Source organism: Calidris pugnax, unplaced genomic scaffold (genome assembly GCF_001431845.1).
Source record: "Calidris pugnax isolate Ruff unplaced genomic scaffold, ASM143184v1 scaffold4, whole genome shotgun sequence".
Taxonomy (NCBI): domain Eukaryota; kingdom Metazoa; phylum Chordata; class Aves; order Charadriiformes; family Scolopacidae; genus Calidris; species Calidris pugnax.
Window position 1 is genome coordinate 1,796,120 of NW_015090781.1, and position 17,571 is coordinate 1,813,690.

At 59.9% G+C, this 17,571-nt stretch overlaps 1 protein-coding gene across 2 annotated transcripts; it reads left to right on the plus strand.

Annotated features, from left to right (window-relative positions):
• The first annotated feature begins 3,114 nt into the window (after positions 1-3,114).
• On the plus strand, positions 3,115-16,999 carry MMS19 (MMS19 homolog, cytosolic iron-sulfur assembly component). Of its 2 annotated transcripts, XM_014957992.1 has the most exons (30): positions 3,115-3,180; positions 3,910-4,010; positions 5,716-5,801; positions 6,413-6,487; positions 7,006-7,075; positions 7,696-7,824; positions 8,028-8,089; positions 8,368-8,454; positions 8,750-8,824; positions 9,092-9,169; positions 9,482-9,620; positions 10,434-10,588; positions 10,795-10,873; positions 11,130-11,255; positions 11,557-11,638; positions 11,999-12,096; positions 12,475-12,615; positions 12,847-13,002; positions 13,224-13,323; positions 13,493-13,595; positions 13,691-13,765; positions 13,900-14,026; positions 14,110-14,210; positions 14,296-14,352; positions 14,456-14,642; positions 14,757-14,839; positions 16,064-16,228; positions 16,306-16,365; positions 16,483-16,583; positions 16,663-16,999. In XM_014957992.1, exons 4-30 carry the CDS (start codon positions 6,416-6,418, stop codon positions 16,688-16,690), a joined length of 2,736 nt encoding a protein of 911 aa, XP_014813478.1. In that variant the 5' UTR covers positions 3,115-3,180; positions 3,910-4,010; positions 5,716-5,801; positions 6,413-6,415; the 3' UTR covers positions 16,691-16,999. The 2 variants fall into 2 exon arrangements, with proteins under 2 accessions (XP_014813478.1, XP_014813469.1); XM_014957983.1 differs by having other exon boundaries at positions 16,064-16,365.
• The last annotated feature ends 572 nt before the right edge of the window (positions 17,000-17,571 follow it).

The following is a 17,571-nucleotide window of genomic DNA, read 5'->3' on the forward strand; positions in this document are numbered from 1 at the left end:
GTCATTTGTCTTTCTGCTGGGAGCAGCTCTTTGGTGACACTGCTGCGTTAGGGAATTTGCAGCTTCAGGAAGGTGGCTTTCTAAGGACAAGGTGGCCTGTTGGCGTTTCTAGGCAGCGGCTTCAGTGCATTTTGGGAAGGGATCGAGGGAGCAGACAAGGACTGCGTAGGTTCTGTTACACAGACCTCTCCCAAGACTGGTAGATTGTGAACTGACCCATGGTGTCTCAGTGATGAGATGAGCTGGCAAAACAGGAAGGTGACCTGGTGGGCCGTGTGACACGGAGTGAAGAAAATGCGAAGGAAATTCGGAGAAATTCACTAAACCCTGTGACATTCAAGATGTTGCAGAAGAGTTGCCCAAAGACTCCAGCACGTTTGGGACAGGCACGGGGAAGGATAACCTCACAAGGGCTGTTGTCATCTGTGGGCACGTTACAGAAGTGCCCAGAGAAAGCTTTCTCTCTTCAAAGACATACAAAGTGACCCCTGTCTCCCCCCTGCCCTCAGCTCTCCTCAGCCCTATGGCATCGGTGACAAACCTTCCTTGACAAGCGAGGGAGCCAGCAAGTGTCCTTTGGCCCCTCCGACCTCCTGTGGAATCACCCATCAGAAAGCATTAAGTTGCATCACTTATCCTGGAGCGAAAGGGGAGGGGTTTTTTTTCTAACCTTGTGGCTGTTGTGTAATTGTTGGAAGGCGCACACTGAGCTTCTCCCGTGTGTGGCTGAGCACTAAATGGAGGGTGACTTTGGCAAGCGGAGGAGAGGCCTTGGTGCTGTCATGGGCAGCTTGGGCTGCACGGCTCGGTGGGCGGCGGACGGAGGCTGAACCTGTTTTGTATTAAAAGATGCGGAGAGAAGGATCTTGCTGTCCCAGAAATCCATCATGCAATGCTGTGCTCAGATTTTGGGGTTGTGGGGGAGACAAGGATGGAAAACCTGCAGGAGGGATGAGGGACTAGGACACTGCCTGAAAGGGAGACACGCGGCAGGAAAGGGAGCAGATTGATCCCGACTAATAATGCTGCAAAGGGTAAATAGTTTGCTTCTGTTTAGGCTCTGGGACTACAGGAACACCAGTGTTAGGAGGGCAGCCCCTCCTGGCAAAGGGAATGCTGGTGTTCAAGGTGCGTAATTAACCTTGGGGACGTGCTGCTGCCAGATGTGGAGGCAGAAGTTTCACGGGCTCACCGCTGTGCCTGCCATGCTGATGAAGCACCTGGGTCCAATTATAGCTGTGCTTGCACTTACACCACGGCCCGTGCAGCTCTGCCGGGCCCGGGCATGACGCGTGGGTCGTGCTGTCAGGGCTGGCGTGGTGAGTCCACGCGAGGTGAAGCCGGTCGCACCCCCGGGTCCCCACGAGCAGGGCGAGTTCTCTCGCTGCAGCAGAGTGAAGGGGCTGGTAACCACGAGGAGCCATCAATAGCCGGCTGTGGTTTCATCAGCGCACCTCGGCTCCTTCCTGTTGATGAGGAAACCAGCAGCTTTGGGTAGATGCTGCTTTCAGCTCTGAAAACGCGGAGGAGAGGCTTGGCTGCAGAGACAGCCTCTGTCTCAGACCTTCTCCGTGGTGATTCGGAGGCACCAGAGCTTTTCATGAGCTTGTGGAGCAGGATGTTGGGGTGCTGGGTGGGAAGGGGTTGTACAGGCTCTCCCAGCAACCTGCTCTGCTTCGTCCTGGTGCACAGCAATAAATTTTCTGGCACCTCATGGCTCAGATGCACCCCCTGTTCAGTCTGTGTCTGTCCGACCCTGTGACCTGCTGGGTTCCTCCTCTTCCTCACAGCTCCCCTTATCTCTTCTGTCCCTCAGTCCATGCTGTTCCAGGCAGGATTGGAAGCTCTGTCTCTGGAGCTGGGGCTGCCTGCTGTCAGCAAACACTGTTAACCCTTCTCCCATCCCCAGGGACCCTTCTCTGATGAACAGTGTGACTTAATACTGGAAATAACTGCTTAGGAAGAGCCAGTAAATGCTTGCAACAGCAGGAGACACGAGCTGAGACAAGGCCTGGGAAAGCCCCAAATGAAACCTTTCGGCTTCTGAGGGGGTGGGTGCCTTGTCATGTGTAGGCAAGACTTCATCGGGGCAGAGGGATCAACAGGACCTTCTGGGGTGCCCAGAAGTGCTCCTGGGCAAAGACAGTGAGTCTCGGTGACTGGAAGGTGCTTTTTTTTGTGCCAGAAAGCTGTTTAGTCCAGGTAGAGAGTGAGGGGTGCTGCTTGTTTCCCAGCGATGTCCCTTGCCACCTGAGCTACAGGTTAGAGGGCTGAAGGTAAGGCAGCCCCTTTCCCCCTCCCTGTGTCCGACCACAGGGCACGCAAAGAACTTCCCTACTGGGAAGGCGTCAGGCTGGCGGTGGGTGGCGGGAGTGGAGAACCTGCCCTTCTGCCAAGGCTTTCGTAGGATGCAGCAGGTCTTTACCAAAGCCTCCTGACTCTTCCCCCAGTTGAGTTGCAAGAATATTGAGGCAGGAGGTGAGTGAGGCAACCTGGTGGGGTGTCTGAGTCAGGGCTGGAAATAGACTCCAGGAGTCCCAACGCTTCGTCTTCCTCTGACCACGAAGCCTCCTTTCCCCCTGCCCTCCATCTTGCAGGGCATTTCTGCAGCTCTTGCTCGGCACAGTGTGGAGGCGGCGGAGCCAAGGTGGGAAGCTGGCTGATCACTGGTGTCTGGGCTGTTTGCTCTGCCAGTTCTCCCTCAGGAAGCACCTGAGGAGCTACCCTGTCTCCTCCCAGCTCACTCCCATTAGAGAAGTGCGTTTTGGTGTCTCAGCAAAGCAGAGCACAGCAAGGCTCCTTCTCTCTGGAGCCACGTGTCAGTCACGGACGTGGCCAGGCTGCTGGGAGAGGGCAGAGGCAAAGTGCAGGCAAGTTCATTGCTGCCTGCTCTCAGCTCTGATCCAGTCAAGGCAGCTCTCGGTCCCAGATGTGTTCGCAGGCAGGGCTGGAGGCAGCTCCAACCAACGAAGTGCACGTGGCTCCCCTGGTGCTTAGTGAGGTGTCAGCACCCAGCCATCCTTTCCCACTCTGGTGCCGGGACCCTTCCCAGCATCTCTCTCCAGCGCCGTGCCTGACCCACGCTCTGGGAGTCTCTTTGGTTCACTCTTTTTTTTACCTCCTTTCTCCAGGGGTGAAAGATGGAAGCTGGACTGTGCTGCAGCTTGTGGAAGCCCTGGGGTAAGAAAAGCCTTATATGTGTTATGCCTCGCATGAGGGCCTTACAGGGGAGGTTCCCCCGAGGAGGGACAGTGAGAAGGAGAAGTGGGCTCATCTAGGAAGAACTAGCTTCAGCACCGGGGGGTGTGCCACGGCATGCAGGCCCACAAGGATGTTTTCTGCTCACAGCACGAGGCCTGAGCATTGCTTTGCCCTCCCAGGACTTGGGAGGTGTTTGGGAAAGAGCAGAGCCAGAGCAGCTCTTGGTGCTCTCCCAGGACTGAGGAGAGGTGTTGTGGCAGGCACTGAGACTCAGGGCACTTCTCAGTTGGGACTGTCCCCAGCAGGAGGACACAGCCTGAGCACACAGCTGCACATCACCGCCTCACGAGATGGCTGGCATTCAGCTTTTGCTTCTGTCTCCAACCTGTCAGGGCCTCAGACTCGGGGAGCTCGTTTCTCCCAAGCTGGGAGCTGGGTTTGACTTGTTTCAGAGGCTTTGCCATGTTTTGGCCCTTGTGATCTCGGGAGCCCAAGTTTCAAGTGCAGGGCATGGTGCAAGAGCAATTTCTCTGGTCCGACTTGAGAAGGTCTCGTGGCTCTGGGTCAGGCAGGACTGGGCCACCCACCCCCCTGCCCCAAAACCTCTTTGGTTTTGTAATGTCTCTGCTCAGGATGTGCTTCCTGCCTGGGCGTCCCTGCTCACAGCATCACAGCAGGCCTCACGGGCTTTCTCCCCTTTTGGGCTAGGTCTTGCCTGGAGAACACAGATCCTCGGACACGGGGGCGAGGGATCCAGCTGCTGTCACAAGTCCTGCTCCAGTGTCACTCCCTGCTCCACGAGAAGGAAGGTGAGGACTGCTCTGGGTTCTGGAGTACCTGCTGGCAGGTTGGGGGCAAAGCCTGTACCATTTGAGTGTCTGTCCTGCAGTTGGCAACGGGATTGATTTAGCACCGGGACACCTTTGTACATGTCCCTCAAGAGTCAAAGTCCAAGGAGGGCACAGGGCCTCACGCTGCAGCCTTTTTTGCCGACCTCACCATGCAATTTGGTCACTCCCTGAACACACCGAAGCCGTGGGCTGCAGCTGGTGCCCCTGGCAGTGTGTGGGTGTTGCAGAGCCAGGTGTGCTCAGCGCCACGTGGGACACCTTGGGGACACATCTGCATGACAGAATCCTTGGGTGGTGATTCAGTGCAGGAAAACCATCATTCACAAAGCGAGTCACGCCGCAGCCCTGTGGCCTGCCCAGGTTAACTCTGGGGGAACCCTGGGGCCTGGGAAGGAGGGTAGGGAAGGACAAGGGTGAGGAGAGGAAGATGCCCCATTTGTGGAGAGGAGGAGAAGGTTTGGCTGTGTTAAACACCCCATAACAACTGGCTGACAGCAGGGGAAGCCAGTAAGTGCTGCCAGACTTTGACTTGGACTGGGGGCTTTGCTGATGGGTAGCTGAAGCTGTGCCAGCAGACTGGCAAGGCAGAGAGGCCCAGCTCATAAGTGAGGTGGAGGAAGGGGAGGGTGGAAGTAAACGTGCATAGTCCTTGGTGTTTGGCTCTCTGTAGGTCTCAGACTGGTGCCAGGCAGGGCTGAGAGTGGCCGTGAGGAGAGAATACACCCAGACTGGCTACTGGGGTAGCTGGAGTCGGGTGTGGTGGGGACTGGGGTGCTCCAGAGGGGCAGCTGGAGGTGGGGAGGTTCAGTGGGGATACCTGGCAGAGTCAGGGAGCTGAGTGAGCGGGGCTAGAGCCCAGTCACCAGGAGCTCTGGAGGAGGGTGGGCAGAGCCAGTTCCCTGGCAGGGTGCGAGTGGGTGCTGTGACCCCCCTCCCAGCTGGCCTCCTCTCCCTTCGTGTCCCTCCTCACGCAGTTCATTGCTCAAGTGCTGCGTCAGGCTGCCTCCTTGGGGGGGTGAGTTTCTGCAGCAGCTGTGGGCGCAGGATGCTGCTAGCCTGCTCTTCCAGTCTGCTTCCTGCTGCCGCTCCCCAGGGCCGGGCTCTGCAGGCGCCCGTGGTGGTGACTCAGGGAGAGGGAACGTGTTGTGGAGCCCAGAGCGGGGAAGCCGGAGCTCCTGCTCCAGCCCTGCGCCCCACCCCGGGACATCCTCCAGCCTCTGCTGAGCAGGCGTCTGCTGCTGCTTCCCTGCTGCTGTCTGCACCCCTTGTCTGGACGTGCCAGGGCAAATGCCTCTGGGGTAGCTCCAGCAGCGGCCAGGGACGGGTGCTGCCTCGCCGTGGACAAGCGTGGGCTGCTCACGAGGGGAGGGCAAAGGCACTGGAGCCAGGTGGGCGCACCCAACAGCGGCAGCTCGTCCCGTCCACCAGTGCAAGATCATAGAATCACAGAATCATAGAATGGTTTGGGTTGGAAGGGACCTCAAAGATCATCGAGTTCCAACCCCCCTGCCATGGGCAGGGACACCTCCCACCAGACCAGGTTGCTCAAGGCCACAAAGATGTGCTCTCTTTTCACCCGGGGGCTGCTTTCGGCAGAGCTGGGGCCAGCGCCCCACGGTTGCGTCCCCTGGGATTCACACACTTTGGTGTCTCTTTCTCTCAGTGCTGCACCTGGTCCTGTTCTATGAGAACCGGCTGCAAGATCATCACCTGGTGATCCCCTCCGTGCTCCAGGGACTCCGGGCGCTGGTGAGCTGGCGGTGCTGGGATGTGCTCCAGAGCAGTGCTGGGGGGGTGTGCCCGGGTACAGGCTGGAGCAGCACGTCGAGCAGGGCCTGGCTGGGCTGTCAGCTCCTGCCTGGTGGCATTGCCCTGTCTCCTCTGTGCTCCTGCTGCGCCCCTTGCAGAGGGGCAGGGGAGAGGAGACTGCCTTGATTTCCTGCCCCGTGCTGGTATTGGGGCAAGGCTTCCCTGGCCACCCAGAGCAGTGCTGGGGGGGTGTGCCCGGGTACAGGCTGGAGCAGCACGTCGAGCAGGGCCTGGCTGGGCTGTCAGCTCCTGCCTGGTGGCATTGCCCTGTCTCCTCTGTGCTCCTGCTGCGCCCCTTGCAGAGGGGCAGGGGAGAGGAGACTGCCTTGATTTCCTGCCCCGTGCTGGTATTGGGGCAAGGCTTCCCTGGCCACCCAGGGGAACAGCACAGATTATAAGCATCTTGTCCTGTCCCGTCCTCTCTGCGGGGTTATTGAGCTCTCCCTGTTGTAGGAGAGGATTCTGCAGGTGGCTGCTGTACAGAGGCAGGAGCTCTGTTATGTGGCTGCCATTGTGTTTTGCTATTCTCGCTTTTCTTTTCCTGTGTCCAGAGTATGTGCGAGGTGCTGGCCCCAGGGCTGGCAGTGTCTGTGCTCAAGGCCATCTTCCAGGAGGTACACGTGCAGGTGAGCAATGTGATTTTTGCATCCTGGTATCCCTGCTCCCTGGGTGCTGGGGGATGGCTTGCCCTCTCTAGGAACTGAGCACCCTTCAGCAGCAGCACAGCGCTTCTGCAGAGCTCAGAGACTGCGGGGCTCGCTGCAGAGCGAGAGGCCGACAGCAGCCAGGGATCCTGCTTGGCCCGTGACTTCTTCTCTCTCAGCCCTGGGAGAATTATTTCCTTTGCTCTATTCTCCAGGCTGTGTTTAAGTGCTGCCAGCCCCCAGATTCTCCTCCGATTTCAGATCGTTTGTGCTGGCAGGGCCTTGGGCAGCACGTGTGGCTGTGGGGGTGCATTCATGCAGCGATGGACACAGTCGTGTTCAGGTGCCATGGCCAGGCATGGGCACACTTTGTGTGTGATAAATGGGATCTGTGTGCCAGGCAGCAGCAGCTGAGCTGCTGGGGGCCCCGTGCTTGGGTGGTGAGTAGCAACGCTGCCACGTGCAGAGGCTTGTTTTGATTGCTCTGCTCCTCCTTCCAGTCCCTGCTGCAGCTGGACCGCCACACAGTCTACAGCATCATCACCAACTTCATGGGCACCAGAGAGGAAGGTGAGGGGGTAGATGCCAGAACCACTCTGGGGTTGTCCAGGCTGAGGAAAATGGCTCGCTTTTGCCTTCTCTGAGGGCTCCCTGGTTCTTCCTGGGGAGAGTAGAAAGGCTGCAGGGCTGGGGGAACTGGGCTGATTTCATGCTGGGTTTTCACTGAATTTCACTGAATTTTAGAGTTGGAAGGGACCATAGAGATCATCTAGTCCAACTCCCCTGCTGAAGCAGGATTGCCTAGAGCTAGAGCATGTTACTCAGGAGCATCCAGGCGGGTCTTGAAAATCTCCAAGGAAGGGGACTCCACACCCTCCCTGGGCAGCCTGTTCCAGGGCTCTGTCACCCTCACCGTGAAGAAGTTTCTCCTCATATTTGAGTGGAACCTCTTATGTTCCAACTTGTGCCCGTTGCCCCTCGTCCTCTCGGTGGGAACCACTGAAAAGAGTCTGGCTCCCTCCTCCTTCAACCCTCCCTTGAGATACTTGTAGGCGTTGATAAGGTCTCCCCTCAGCCTTCTCTTCTCCAGACTATAGAGTCCCAGCTCTCTCAGTCTCTCCTCATAAGGGAGATGCTCCAATCCTTGAATCCATTGGTGAGGTCTGGTGTCCTGCTCCTTATTTCTGCAGAGCTGAAGGGCCTGGGTGCTGACTTCACCTTCGGCTTCATCCAAGTGATGGACGGGGAGAAGGATCCCCGCAATCTGCTGGTGGCTTTCCAGATCGTGCGTGACCTCATTGCCAAGAACTACTCCCTGGGTGAGCCTGTGCTTGCTGTGCAGAGCTGACTGGCAGACACGTTGCTTTTCTTTGAGCTATCAGAGGGATGGCTCTTGGGTCTGACCAAGGTCCCTGACAGGCTTCAGGAGCTGCAGAGCCAGCCTGTCGTGGGTGCTAAGGCACAGCTGCTGTGCCTCCTTTGCTCAGCATCTCTGTTCACTCCCTCTCTCCTCTCCCTGCAGGTCCTTTTGTGGAGGAGCTCTTTGAAGTTACATCCTGCTACTTCCCCATTGATTTTACTCCAGTGAGTGAGTCTATCCCATGCCACAGCCCTATTCCTTCTGGTGTTTTCTCAGGGGGTTGTGTCCCCTCCAGGGAATGGGAGGAGAGGGTGGGCAGGAGACTTGGCTGGGCAGTGTTGAGCTGCAGGCTGTGGTACTCGTGCAGCTGGTGCCAAGCTGGCTGCAGTGACTGGCATTGCTGCTGCCTTGCTGGAGATGAGATGAAGCTGCCTCAGCTGGAGGCTGGGGTGGGAGGTTTCCTGACTGGTGGGTGATGACCTGTTCTCTGATTGTTTTTCAGCCACCCAATGACCCTCATGGCATCCAGAGAGAAGACCTGATCCTGAGCCTCCGGGCTGTGCTGGCCTCCACGTGCCAATTTGCTGAGGTAGGAACCTCCTAGGGGCATCTTGAGCACCCCATTGTTCTCTGAGCCCAGGCTGCACTTCATGCTGAGTGCTGCAGCTCCTGCTGTAGCTCTGTGGGACGGGAACAACTGGGACCAGGAGGGTAGGGTAGTCCTGTCTCCTGCTGGGGTGGGCATAGGGAGGGTGCTGACACGGACACCCTGGGAAGGGGGTGCCTATCTCTGCTCTCCTGGCAGAGGCTGAGCTTGCAGCCCTGCAGGGCCATGGACGAGGTGGTACGAGGGGTGGGCTGAGCCTAAGTGCCTCTCTCTGCAGTTCCTGCTCCCTCTGCTCATTGAGAAGATGGACTCAGACCTGCAAAGTGCCAAGCTTGACGCCCTGCAGACTCTGGTAAGGAGCTTCACTCCCTTCAGCTCACAGCTGGCCTGTGACAGGAGACACCTCTGAGCCCTTCTCCCTGCCAGCCAGAGACTCTCCCTTGCAGAGCCACCATTTCCAGGGTCCTAGTTTGGCCTGCATCGCTCTTTTCCTCTTTTTTTCCTCCTTTGAGTGGTTTGTGCAGTTCAGCAGGAGCCTGCCAGGGTGGGCAGCGTCCCTGCTCTGTGTCCTCCTGGTCCTGGCTTCTCTCTGATGCTTTCTACTGGCTCCCTTTTGCAGACTGCCTGCTGTGCCATCTACGGGCAGAAGGAGCTGCAGGAATTCCTCCCCAGCCTCTGGTCATCGCTGCGCAGGGAGGTGAGTACTGCAGGGATCCTAACAAATTCTCCACCACCGTTGGCCTCTTGCTGAGCAGAAGTTCACAGCCAGACCGGGGGACCCAATATCTCCCAGCAAGCTCCACCTGTGGCCTTGCTCAGCCCCAGCTGAAACGTGGGGGGACAGGCCAGCCCTGTCAGCATGTCCCCAGGGCTTGGATGTGTCACATTGCGTGTTCAAAGCATGTGGGAAGTGAGGCAGGAGCCTGAGCCCTTCAGCACGCGTTGGGAGCGTGAAGGCTGCGGCTGGGGTCGGCGTGGAGCTCAGCTCATCCTAGGGCCTCTCCTGCAGGTGTTCCAGACAGCGAGCGAGAAGGTGGAGACGGAATGTCTGGCTGCACTGCACGCCCTCTCCGCCTGCCTCTCCCGCTCCGTGCTCCACTCTGGCACCGAGGACCTGCTGGATTCCTTCCTCAGCAGCATCCTGCAAGGTAGCTAGCAGAGAAACCTTCCCTGCCCCAAGCAGCCAGGCCTGCGAGCATCCTCCTAGCTAGAGATCCACCCTCCTTTCTTTTTCTAGCCCTCACAGCCACTCTTGGCTTCTCAAGGTGGTTGGCTGCAGGGAGGGAGGAGAAGGGGGCACAGTAGGAAATGCCTGCTGGATTGAGGTGCTTCCCTCTCTCACGTACTTGCATGGTGCTGCAGCACATCCACATTGGCACGATGTGAATTCCCAAAGTGAAGGATAGCTGTGAGGCAGACTTGAAATTATCTCTTGTGATTTCTGTTTGTTGGAGAAAAAAGGGAAAATGCCTTATAGGGAAGAGACCTACTCTTTCTTGAGTTCTTCCTGGGAGAACACGTATTGCAGTAGCTCATAGGAAGGAATAGACAATGCCATTGTTTAGTTGCCCGTAACAGGGGAGGGGAGGTGATGGGTTTGACTCCTTTCTTTGAGTCCTGTGCAATGTTCCCTGTCAGAAGGCTAGAGTGGCAAAGGATACTCAGTGCAGCACAGCCTCTTCTCATTTTGATTCACAGAATCACAGAGTGATATGGGGTTGGAAGGGACCTCTGGAGATCATCCAGTCCAAACCCCCTGCCAAAGCAGGTCCACCCAGAGCAGGTTGCACCTCTGCTGGGATTGGGGCATCCAAGGCTGTGCTGTGGGGGCAGCAGCTCTGTTAGGGAGGTTGTGCTGCAGCTCAGACCTGCAACCTGCCAGCGTGTCCCAGCCCAGATATCAGCTGTGTCCCTGCACGCGAGGCAGAGGAGCTCTGTCGCTGACGCCCAGCCTATCTCAGACTGCAGGCACCATCTCTGCGAGCCCGACATGAAGCTGGTGTGGCCAAGTGCCAAACTCCTGCAGGCGGCAGCGGGTGCCTCCCTCCGCGCCTACCACTGCGTCACCTGCAGCGTCCTGCCCCTGCTGCTGGAGCAGTACACCAAGCACCCCCAGGTGAGGGACACCCCGGGCTCTGCGGTCACAGACAGCAGGGCCGAGCGCGCCCGCTGGCTCTGCAGGGCTTGGTGGGAGCAGGGTGTCAAAGTGGGTGTCCTTCCCCGGCTGGGGGTGGTGACCCCCTGGTCTCGTGGCGCTGGGCTGAGGTGTAGCCGTGTCCCAGCAGTGAGGGTGATCTGGGTTACACCTTTGTGTCCCTGCAGAGCAGCCAGAGGAGGACAATCTTGGAAATGCTGCTGGGCTTCCTAGAGTTGCAGCAGAAGTGGGGACCTGCGGATGAAGGTGAGCATGGTCGGTCCTTCTGGAGGCACCCGTGTCCCGTGGGGCTGCTGGCTCTGACCTCACCTCCCCAAATGCTGGAGGAACAGGGAAGCTCACTGACCTGGGCAGCTGCATCGCAACACCCTGCCGTGCCCCAGACACCCTGCGTGGCTGGGTGTCAGCTGGCAGGGACCCAGCAAAGGTCCATCAGGTGCTGTGGTGGTGGCTCTGCGGTGACAGCCAGGCGCAGGCAGTGACCCCGTGGTTCTCTCCCCAGATGAGAGCACTGTGCTGTCGCTCCGAGCCCCCGTGTGCTCTGTGGTCTTCTCGGCGCTGACGGATCCCAGTGTGCAGCTGCAGCTGGTGGGGATCAGGGCACTGACTGTCCTGGGCTCCCTGCAAGGTTGGTGCCTTGTTTCCCTTGGGGAGGCAGAGGGAGGTGTCACCCTGTTCTGGGAGACGAGGTGCCACGTGGCTGCAGGGACATCCTTTCCTGCTGCTTGTAGCTGCACAGGAGCAGCGGCAGCATTTTCTACCCAGGCCATGAGCTCCAGGGACACTTGGTCTCCCTCTTGCCTGTTTGTGCTGGGTGCTTTGTAGCTGATGCCTTGCTCCAGCCTGGCTGAGAGGGAAGGGTGCTGGCCAGAAAACCAGCATCTTTGTCTTTGGCCAAGGACAGGATTCCTCTATGGCTTTTGTTCCAGGCTTCCTGTCTCCCTCGGACCTGGAGCTGGTTGTGGATCACCTCATCCGTCTCGCTCTGCGTGGGGAGGATTCCCAGAGCAGGTGAGGGACAGGCTGGCACCGCTGCAGTCACCCACGCTGTGGGGAGAGGAACAAAGCCTGGCTTTGCTGCAGAGAGGGGCTGTGGTCTGGGGGAAGGCACGGGAACTGTGTGAACTAAAAGTCCACGTGGGTATAAGAGCGAAGGGATAAACCAGGTGATTTATGGGCTGGAAATTAGAAAGTCTGGGCCTGTCAAAGTAGGGGGTTTGGCTCTGCCTGCCAGTAGGGTGAAAAAGGGAGATTGCTGAGAAATGGGCTTCTGGAGACACCTTCTGGCCCAGGTCTGTGCCAGTGCTGTACAAGCAGCCCCAGGGTTGCAGTGCTCACGTCACTCCTCCCTCTCTCTTCCCCCCCTGGCAGCGAAGCAGCAATGGAGGCAGCCGGATCTCTGGCCCCCATCTACCCAAAGGTTTTCTCTGGCCGCATGGTGCCCAGGCTTGAGGAGGAGCTGCAGTCAGGTAGGGCTGGTGGAAGGGAGTGATGTCAGGTTTGGGGGTGAAGCCTTTCCTGTCCCCTTTCAGCTCCGGCCAGGTAGTGGGGCTGTGCCATATGGCGTGGGTTGGTGGCTCTCCTTGGGAGATTCCCAGGGTGGGCACTGTGGTGCTGGCACTGGGAAGGCCGTGCCTGGTGCTGGCACAGCCTGCACGGCCAGGATCACCCTTATGGGAAGGAGGTGCCCAGCCACAGAGCAGGCAGAGCGCCTTGGGCTTGGCACAGGCTACTTCTGCTCTGCTGCTTCACCCCTTCCACCCTGGCAGGGACTGGGTGCTCAGTGTCCTTGGGCGAGGGGGCCTGGGGTCACCCCAGCACCCCTCTGAGCTGTGTTTCCTCTTCAGAGCGGGAGGAGGAAGGCTCCCGTGACCACCACTCTCTGCAGCAGCGCTGCCTGCAGGCCCTGGCAGCCGTGTCCACCCACACCAGCATCGTGAGGGAGACTGTCCCTGTCCTGCTGCAGCATCTCCGGGAGGTGCAGAAAGGTACCGCAGCCCACAGCAGGCAGCTCCACGGAGCGCGGCTGGGCAGGAGCTGCCTGTGTTACTGGGGATGGCTGGGAGAGAGCAGGGGTGGCAGGGGTGCAAGGAGCCCAGGGCTGGGCTGTCAATCCCACCGCTGGCAGGGGAGTAGGGAGGGCATTGCCCCGGGATCCCAGCGCAGGGGGGTGGCTGTTGGCTGCGGCTGTTGGGTGTGACAGTGACTGTGCCCTCCAGGGAGCGAGGCCGGGAGCGCCCAGGACCTGGTCTCTGTGTGCCAGAGCCTGCACCGTGTGGCCCTGCAGTGCCAGCGGGATGAGGAGGGCTGCTGGTACTACCACCAGGCGGTGGTGCCCTGCCTGCTGGGCATGGCCGTGCAGGCTGCCATGCAAGGTAGGTGCGGGGCTGGAGCATGGAGAGCAGGCAGCTCCCCGGGCTCCCCGACCCACAGCCAGCGCTGCTGCTGCTGCTTTCTGGTAACGGTGGGCACTGCCCCACTGCCCCTGCCAGAGGGAGAGCAGCCCTGCCCCACGGCCGTGGGTCAGGGGGCTGTGCCTGCCTCCTCCCTCTGGGCATCGGGCTCCAGCATGTCCCTTTCCTCCCACTGCCTGCAGAGAGCACCCAACCGCTGCTGGGCAAGGCGCTGCTGGAGGAGGAGGTCCTGGCTGCCATGGTCCCCGTCATCAGCGCGGCCACCACTCACCTGAGCCCTGAGTGAGTGATGCTGGGGCAGGACACCAGGCGCTGTGTCATGGGGAGGGGGCAGGCTGTACCCCCCCTGCCTGCTGTCTGGACAGGGAGGCCCTGCACCTCCTGCGAGGTACCCAGGAGCTCTCTGCTGACCCTCCCAGAGCAGCACATTGTGATGCCTTCTTTCTCCTAGGCTGGCTGCCCAGAGTGTGTCTCATGTGGTGCCCCTCTTCCTGGACGGAGAGGTCTCCTTCTTGCCCCAGAACAGTTTTCCCTGCTTGTTCCAGCCCTTCGAGGTAGGTTGGGTGCTGTGGGCTGGGAGGCAGGAAATGAGGCTGCACAGGCTGGCAGAAAGGACCACGATGACACGGGCCCTGTTCTTCCCCTGCAGAATGGGGAGTGCTTGGAGGCACAGAGACGCCTGGTTGCCCTCCTCATGGCCTTTGTCTGCTCCTTGCCCCGCAATGTAAGTTGGTGGGGAGCAGGATGGAGAGGAGCCCTGACTGAGGGGCCTCCTGCCTGGGTCCACAGCAAGCCCCAGGGGCAGAGGAAGGGAGCAGTCGCAGCCCCAGGCTGTACCACGCTCTGTGTCTCTTCCAGGTGGCAATTCCTCAGCAGGATCGGCTGCTCCGGGAGCTGCTGGCCTTGAGCTGCTCCTGCAACTGCCCCTTCACGGCTACCACAGCTGCCAAGTGCTTTGCAGGGCTGGTCAACAAGCACGTGGAAGGTAAGGGGGCTGGGCAGGACACCGTGGGTCCCTGGCCACTGCTGGCAGAGGAGTGGCTCAGCCTGTCCCTTCCCTGTCCCCAGGACAGCAGCTGGATGAGATCCTGCAGCTGGCAGTGAACAGGATGGAGCCCAGCCTCGCGGAGGGGTCCCGCAGGACGCAGGCGCTCACCCTGCTGCTCTGGGTAAGGCCCACCCTGGGCACAGGACGGGGGGAGGGACACGGGAGGGGGGTGCTGCCCTGTCACTGACTCTGCTCTGCCCACACAGGTGACCAAAGCCCTGGTGCTGCGCTACCACCCCCTGAGCTCCCGACTGACGGACAAGGTGGGCAGTGGTGGGGCTGGGTGACGGCGGAGGAGCCCGTCCGCAGCCAGGGGGGCACCCCCGGTGGGCAGGGCCCCCCGTCTCAGGGCTCTCTCCCTCGCAGCTGCTGGCCCTGCTGAGCGACGCAGAGCTGGGCCCTGCCGCGGCCGACGGCTTCTCCCTGCTGATGGCCGAGTCCCCGGACGTGCTGCACAAGGGCTGCCACGCCGACCTGCGCATCATGTTCCGCCAGCGCTTCTTCACCGACAACGTCCCCAAGCTGGTGCAGGGCTTCCACGGGGCTGGCCCCGGTGAGCGGCCACCTCCAGCCCGGCCTCGCCACCCTGGCATCCCCTTACCCCGGGAACCCGAGCCGGCACCCCCTCCTTCCCCTGGCTTCCTGTAACTGCCTCTGCTCCCCACAGATGTGAAGGCCAATTACCTGAAGGGCCTGTCCCACGTGCTCAACCACCTCCCCAAGCCCGTGCTGGTGACGGAGCTGCCCACGGTGAGAGCCAGCCTTGGCCAGGGGGAAGGGCAACGGAGCTGGGGAGGGGTCTGGAGAAGAAGTCTGATGAGGAGAGGCTGAGGGAGCTGGGGGGGTTCAGCCTGGAGAAAAGGAGGCTGAGGGGAGACCTTCTGGCTCTTTCCAACTCCCTGAAAGGAGGGTGTAGCCAGGGGGGGTCGGTCTCTGCTCCCAAGTCACAGGCCATGGGACAAGAGGAAATGGCCTCCAGTTGCACCAGGGGAGGTTCAGATTGGAGATTGGGAACAATTTTTCCATGGAAAGGGTTCTTAAACCTTGGACTGGGCTGCCCAGGGCAGGGGTTGAGGCCCCATCCCTGGAGGGATTTCAAAGCCGGGTTGCCATAGTGCTTAGAGCCATGGGTTAGTGATGGTTTTTACCAATTAGGTTGATGGTTGGACTAGATGATCTGAAAGGTCCCTTCCAACCCAACCCCCTCCTTCCCCTGGCTTCCTGTAACTGCCTCTGCTCCCCACAGATGTGAAGGCCAATTACCTGAAGGGCCTGTCCCACGTGCTCAACCACCTCCCCAAGCCCGTGCTGGTGACGGAGCTGCCCACGGTGAGAGCCAGCCTTGGCCAGGGGGAAGGGCAACGGAGCTGGGGAGGGGTCTGGAGAAGAAGTCTGATGAGGAGAGGCTGAGGGAGCTGGGGGGGTTCAGCCTGGAGAAAAGGAGGCTGAGGGGAGACCTTCTGGCTCTTTCCAACTCCCTGAAAGGAGGGTGTAGCCAGGGGGGGTCGGTCTCTGCTCCCAAGTCACAGGCCATGGGACAAGAGGAAATGGCCTCCAGTTGCACCAGGGGAGGTTCAGATTGGAGATTGGGAACAATTTTTCCATGGAAAGGGTTCTTAAACCTTGGACTGGGCTGCCCAGGGCAGGGGTTGAGGCCCCATCCCTGGAGGGATTTCAAAGCCGGGTTGCCATAGTGCTTAGAGCCATGGGTTAGTGATGGTTTGTATCAGAGTTAGGGTGATGGTTGGACTCGATGATCTGAAAGGTCCCTTCCAACCCAGACAATTGTACAATTCTGGGTTGTGGCAGTGTAGAGTGCACGGCTGAGAGTTACTCATGTCTCCTGTGTCCTCCCCACCCACAGCTGCTTTCCCTCCTGCTCGAGGGCAGACAATTCTGTGATTCCATGATTGTGGCAGTGCAGAGCACACAGCTGAGAGTGACTCATGTCTCCTGTGTCCTCCTCACCCACAGCTGCTTTCCCTCCTGCTCGAGGCCTTGTCCTGCTCGGACCGCGTGGTGCAGCTCTCCACGCTGAGCTGCCTCCAGCCGCTGCTGCTCGAAGCTCCCCAGATCATGAGCCTGCACATCGACACACTGGTCACCAAGTTCCTCAGCCTCACCTCCAGCCCCACCATGGTGCGTGTGCCCCCTCCTTCCCCCCCAACACCCCTCTCTTCTGCCCCTTCCGCTGCCCTCACCCCTCTCTGTTCCAGGCTGTCCGCATCGCCGCCCTGCGCTGTGCCCACGCGCTCACCAGCCTGCCCACAACAGTGGTGAGTGCTCCTGCACCCGCCTGCTCCTGCACCTAGAGGGGCAAGGGGGTCCCAAACATCCTCCTGGGGGGCAGCCAGCACCCAGCTCTCTCACCAAGAGACTTTTTCATCCTACAGCTGCTCCCGTACAAGGCTCGGGTTATCCGAGCACTGGCCAAGCCTTTGGATGACAAGAAGAGGCTGGTGCGGAAGGAGGCGGTAGCGGCGCGGGGGGAATGGTGAGTGTGTGTGGCTGGAGCTGCTGCAGCACTGCCACGCTGGGGGACACGGCTGATAGCACCATCTCTGTCCCCGCAGGTTTCTGCTGGGGAGCCCGGGCAGGTGAGCGCCCTGCGTCCCCTCCCTGCGCTGACCGACAATCTGACCAGCCCCCACCAAGCCATCCCCTGCTGCCACGGACCCTGGGAGCCCAGCACTGCCCCCGGGGCTGGGGCTGGAGCGGGGGGGCCGGCAGGGAGCACCCCTGGCTGCGGCACCTTCCCCACACACACACCCCCTTCCCGGCAGCCCCCGCCGGGGGGAAGGAGCTGTGCTGCTGGTGGCCTGTCCAGCCTCTGCTGCAGCCGGGGACAGTGATGGACAGACTCGCCACGTGTGCGTGGAGAGAGCAGGCCTGTGCACACACGTATGGTGTGTGGCAACCCACGCGCCAGAGGAATAAATCTATCTGTTTTGGTAATGACGTGGGAGTCTCCACGCAGCTCCGGCTGGGAGCCCAGTGCCCTTCCGTGTGTTGGGTAGCTAAAGGTGCTGCTGTTTCCAGGCCCTTACTTCTCCTGCTACATTTGGGCATCAGAAGTTTGCACTTCCCACCAGGGAATCAGGGAATTGTCAGAGTTGGAAGGGACCTCTAGAGACCCTCCAGTCCAACCCCCCGGCCAAAGCAGGGCTGCCCAGAGCACATCACTCAGGAGCATCCAGGCGGGGCTTGAAGATCTCCAGAGAAGGGGACTCCACACCCTCCCTGGGCAGCCTCTGCCAGGGCTCTGCCACCCTCACCCCAAACAAGTTCTTCCTCCCATTGGAGTGGAACTTCCCATGGTCCAGCTTGTGCCCGTTGCCCCTCGTCTTGTCCCTGGGAACCACTGGGAAGAGTCCGGCTCCATCCTCCTTCAACCCCCCGTTTAGAGACTTGTCAGCATGAAGAAGGTCTCCCCTCAGCCTTCTCTTCTCCAGGCTCAAGAGCCCCAGCTCTCTCAGCCTTTC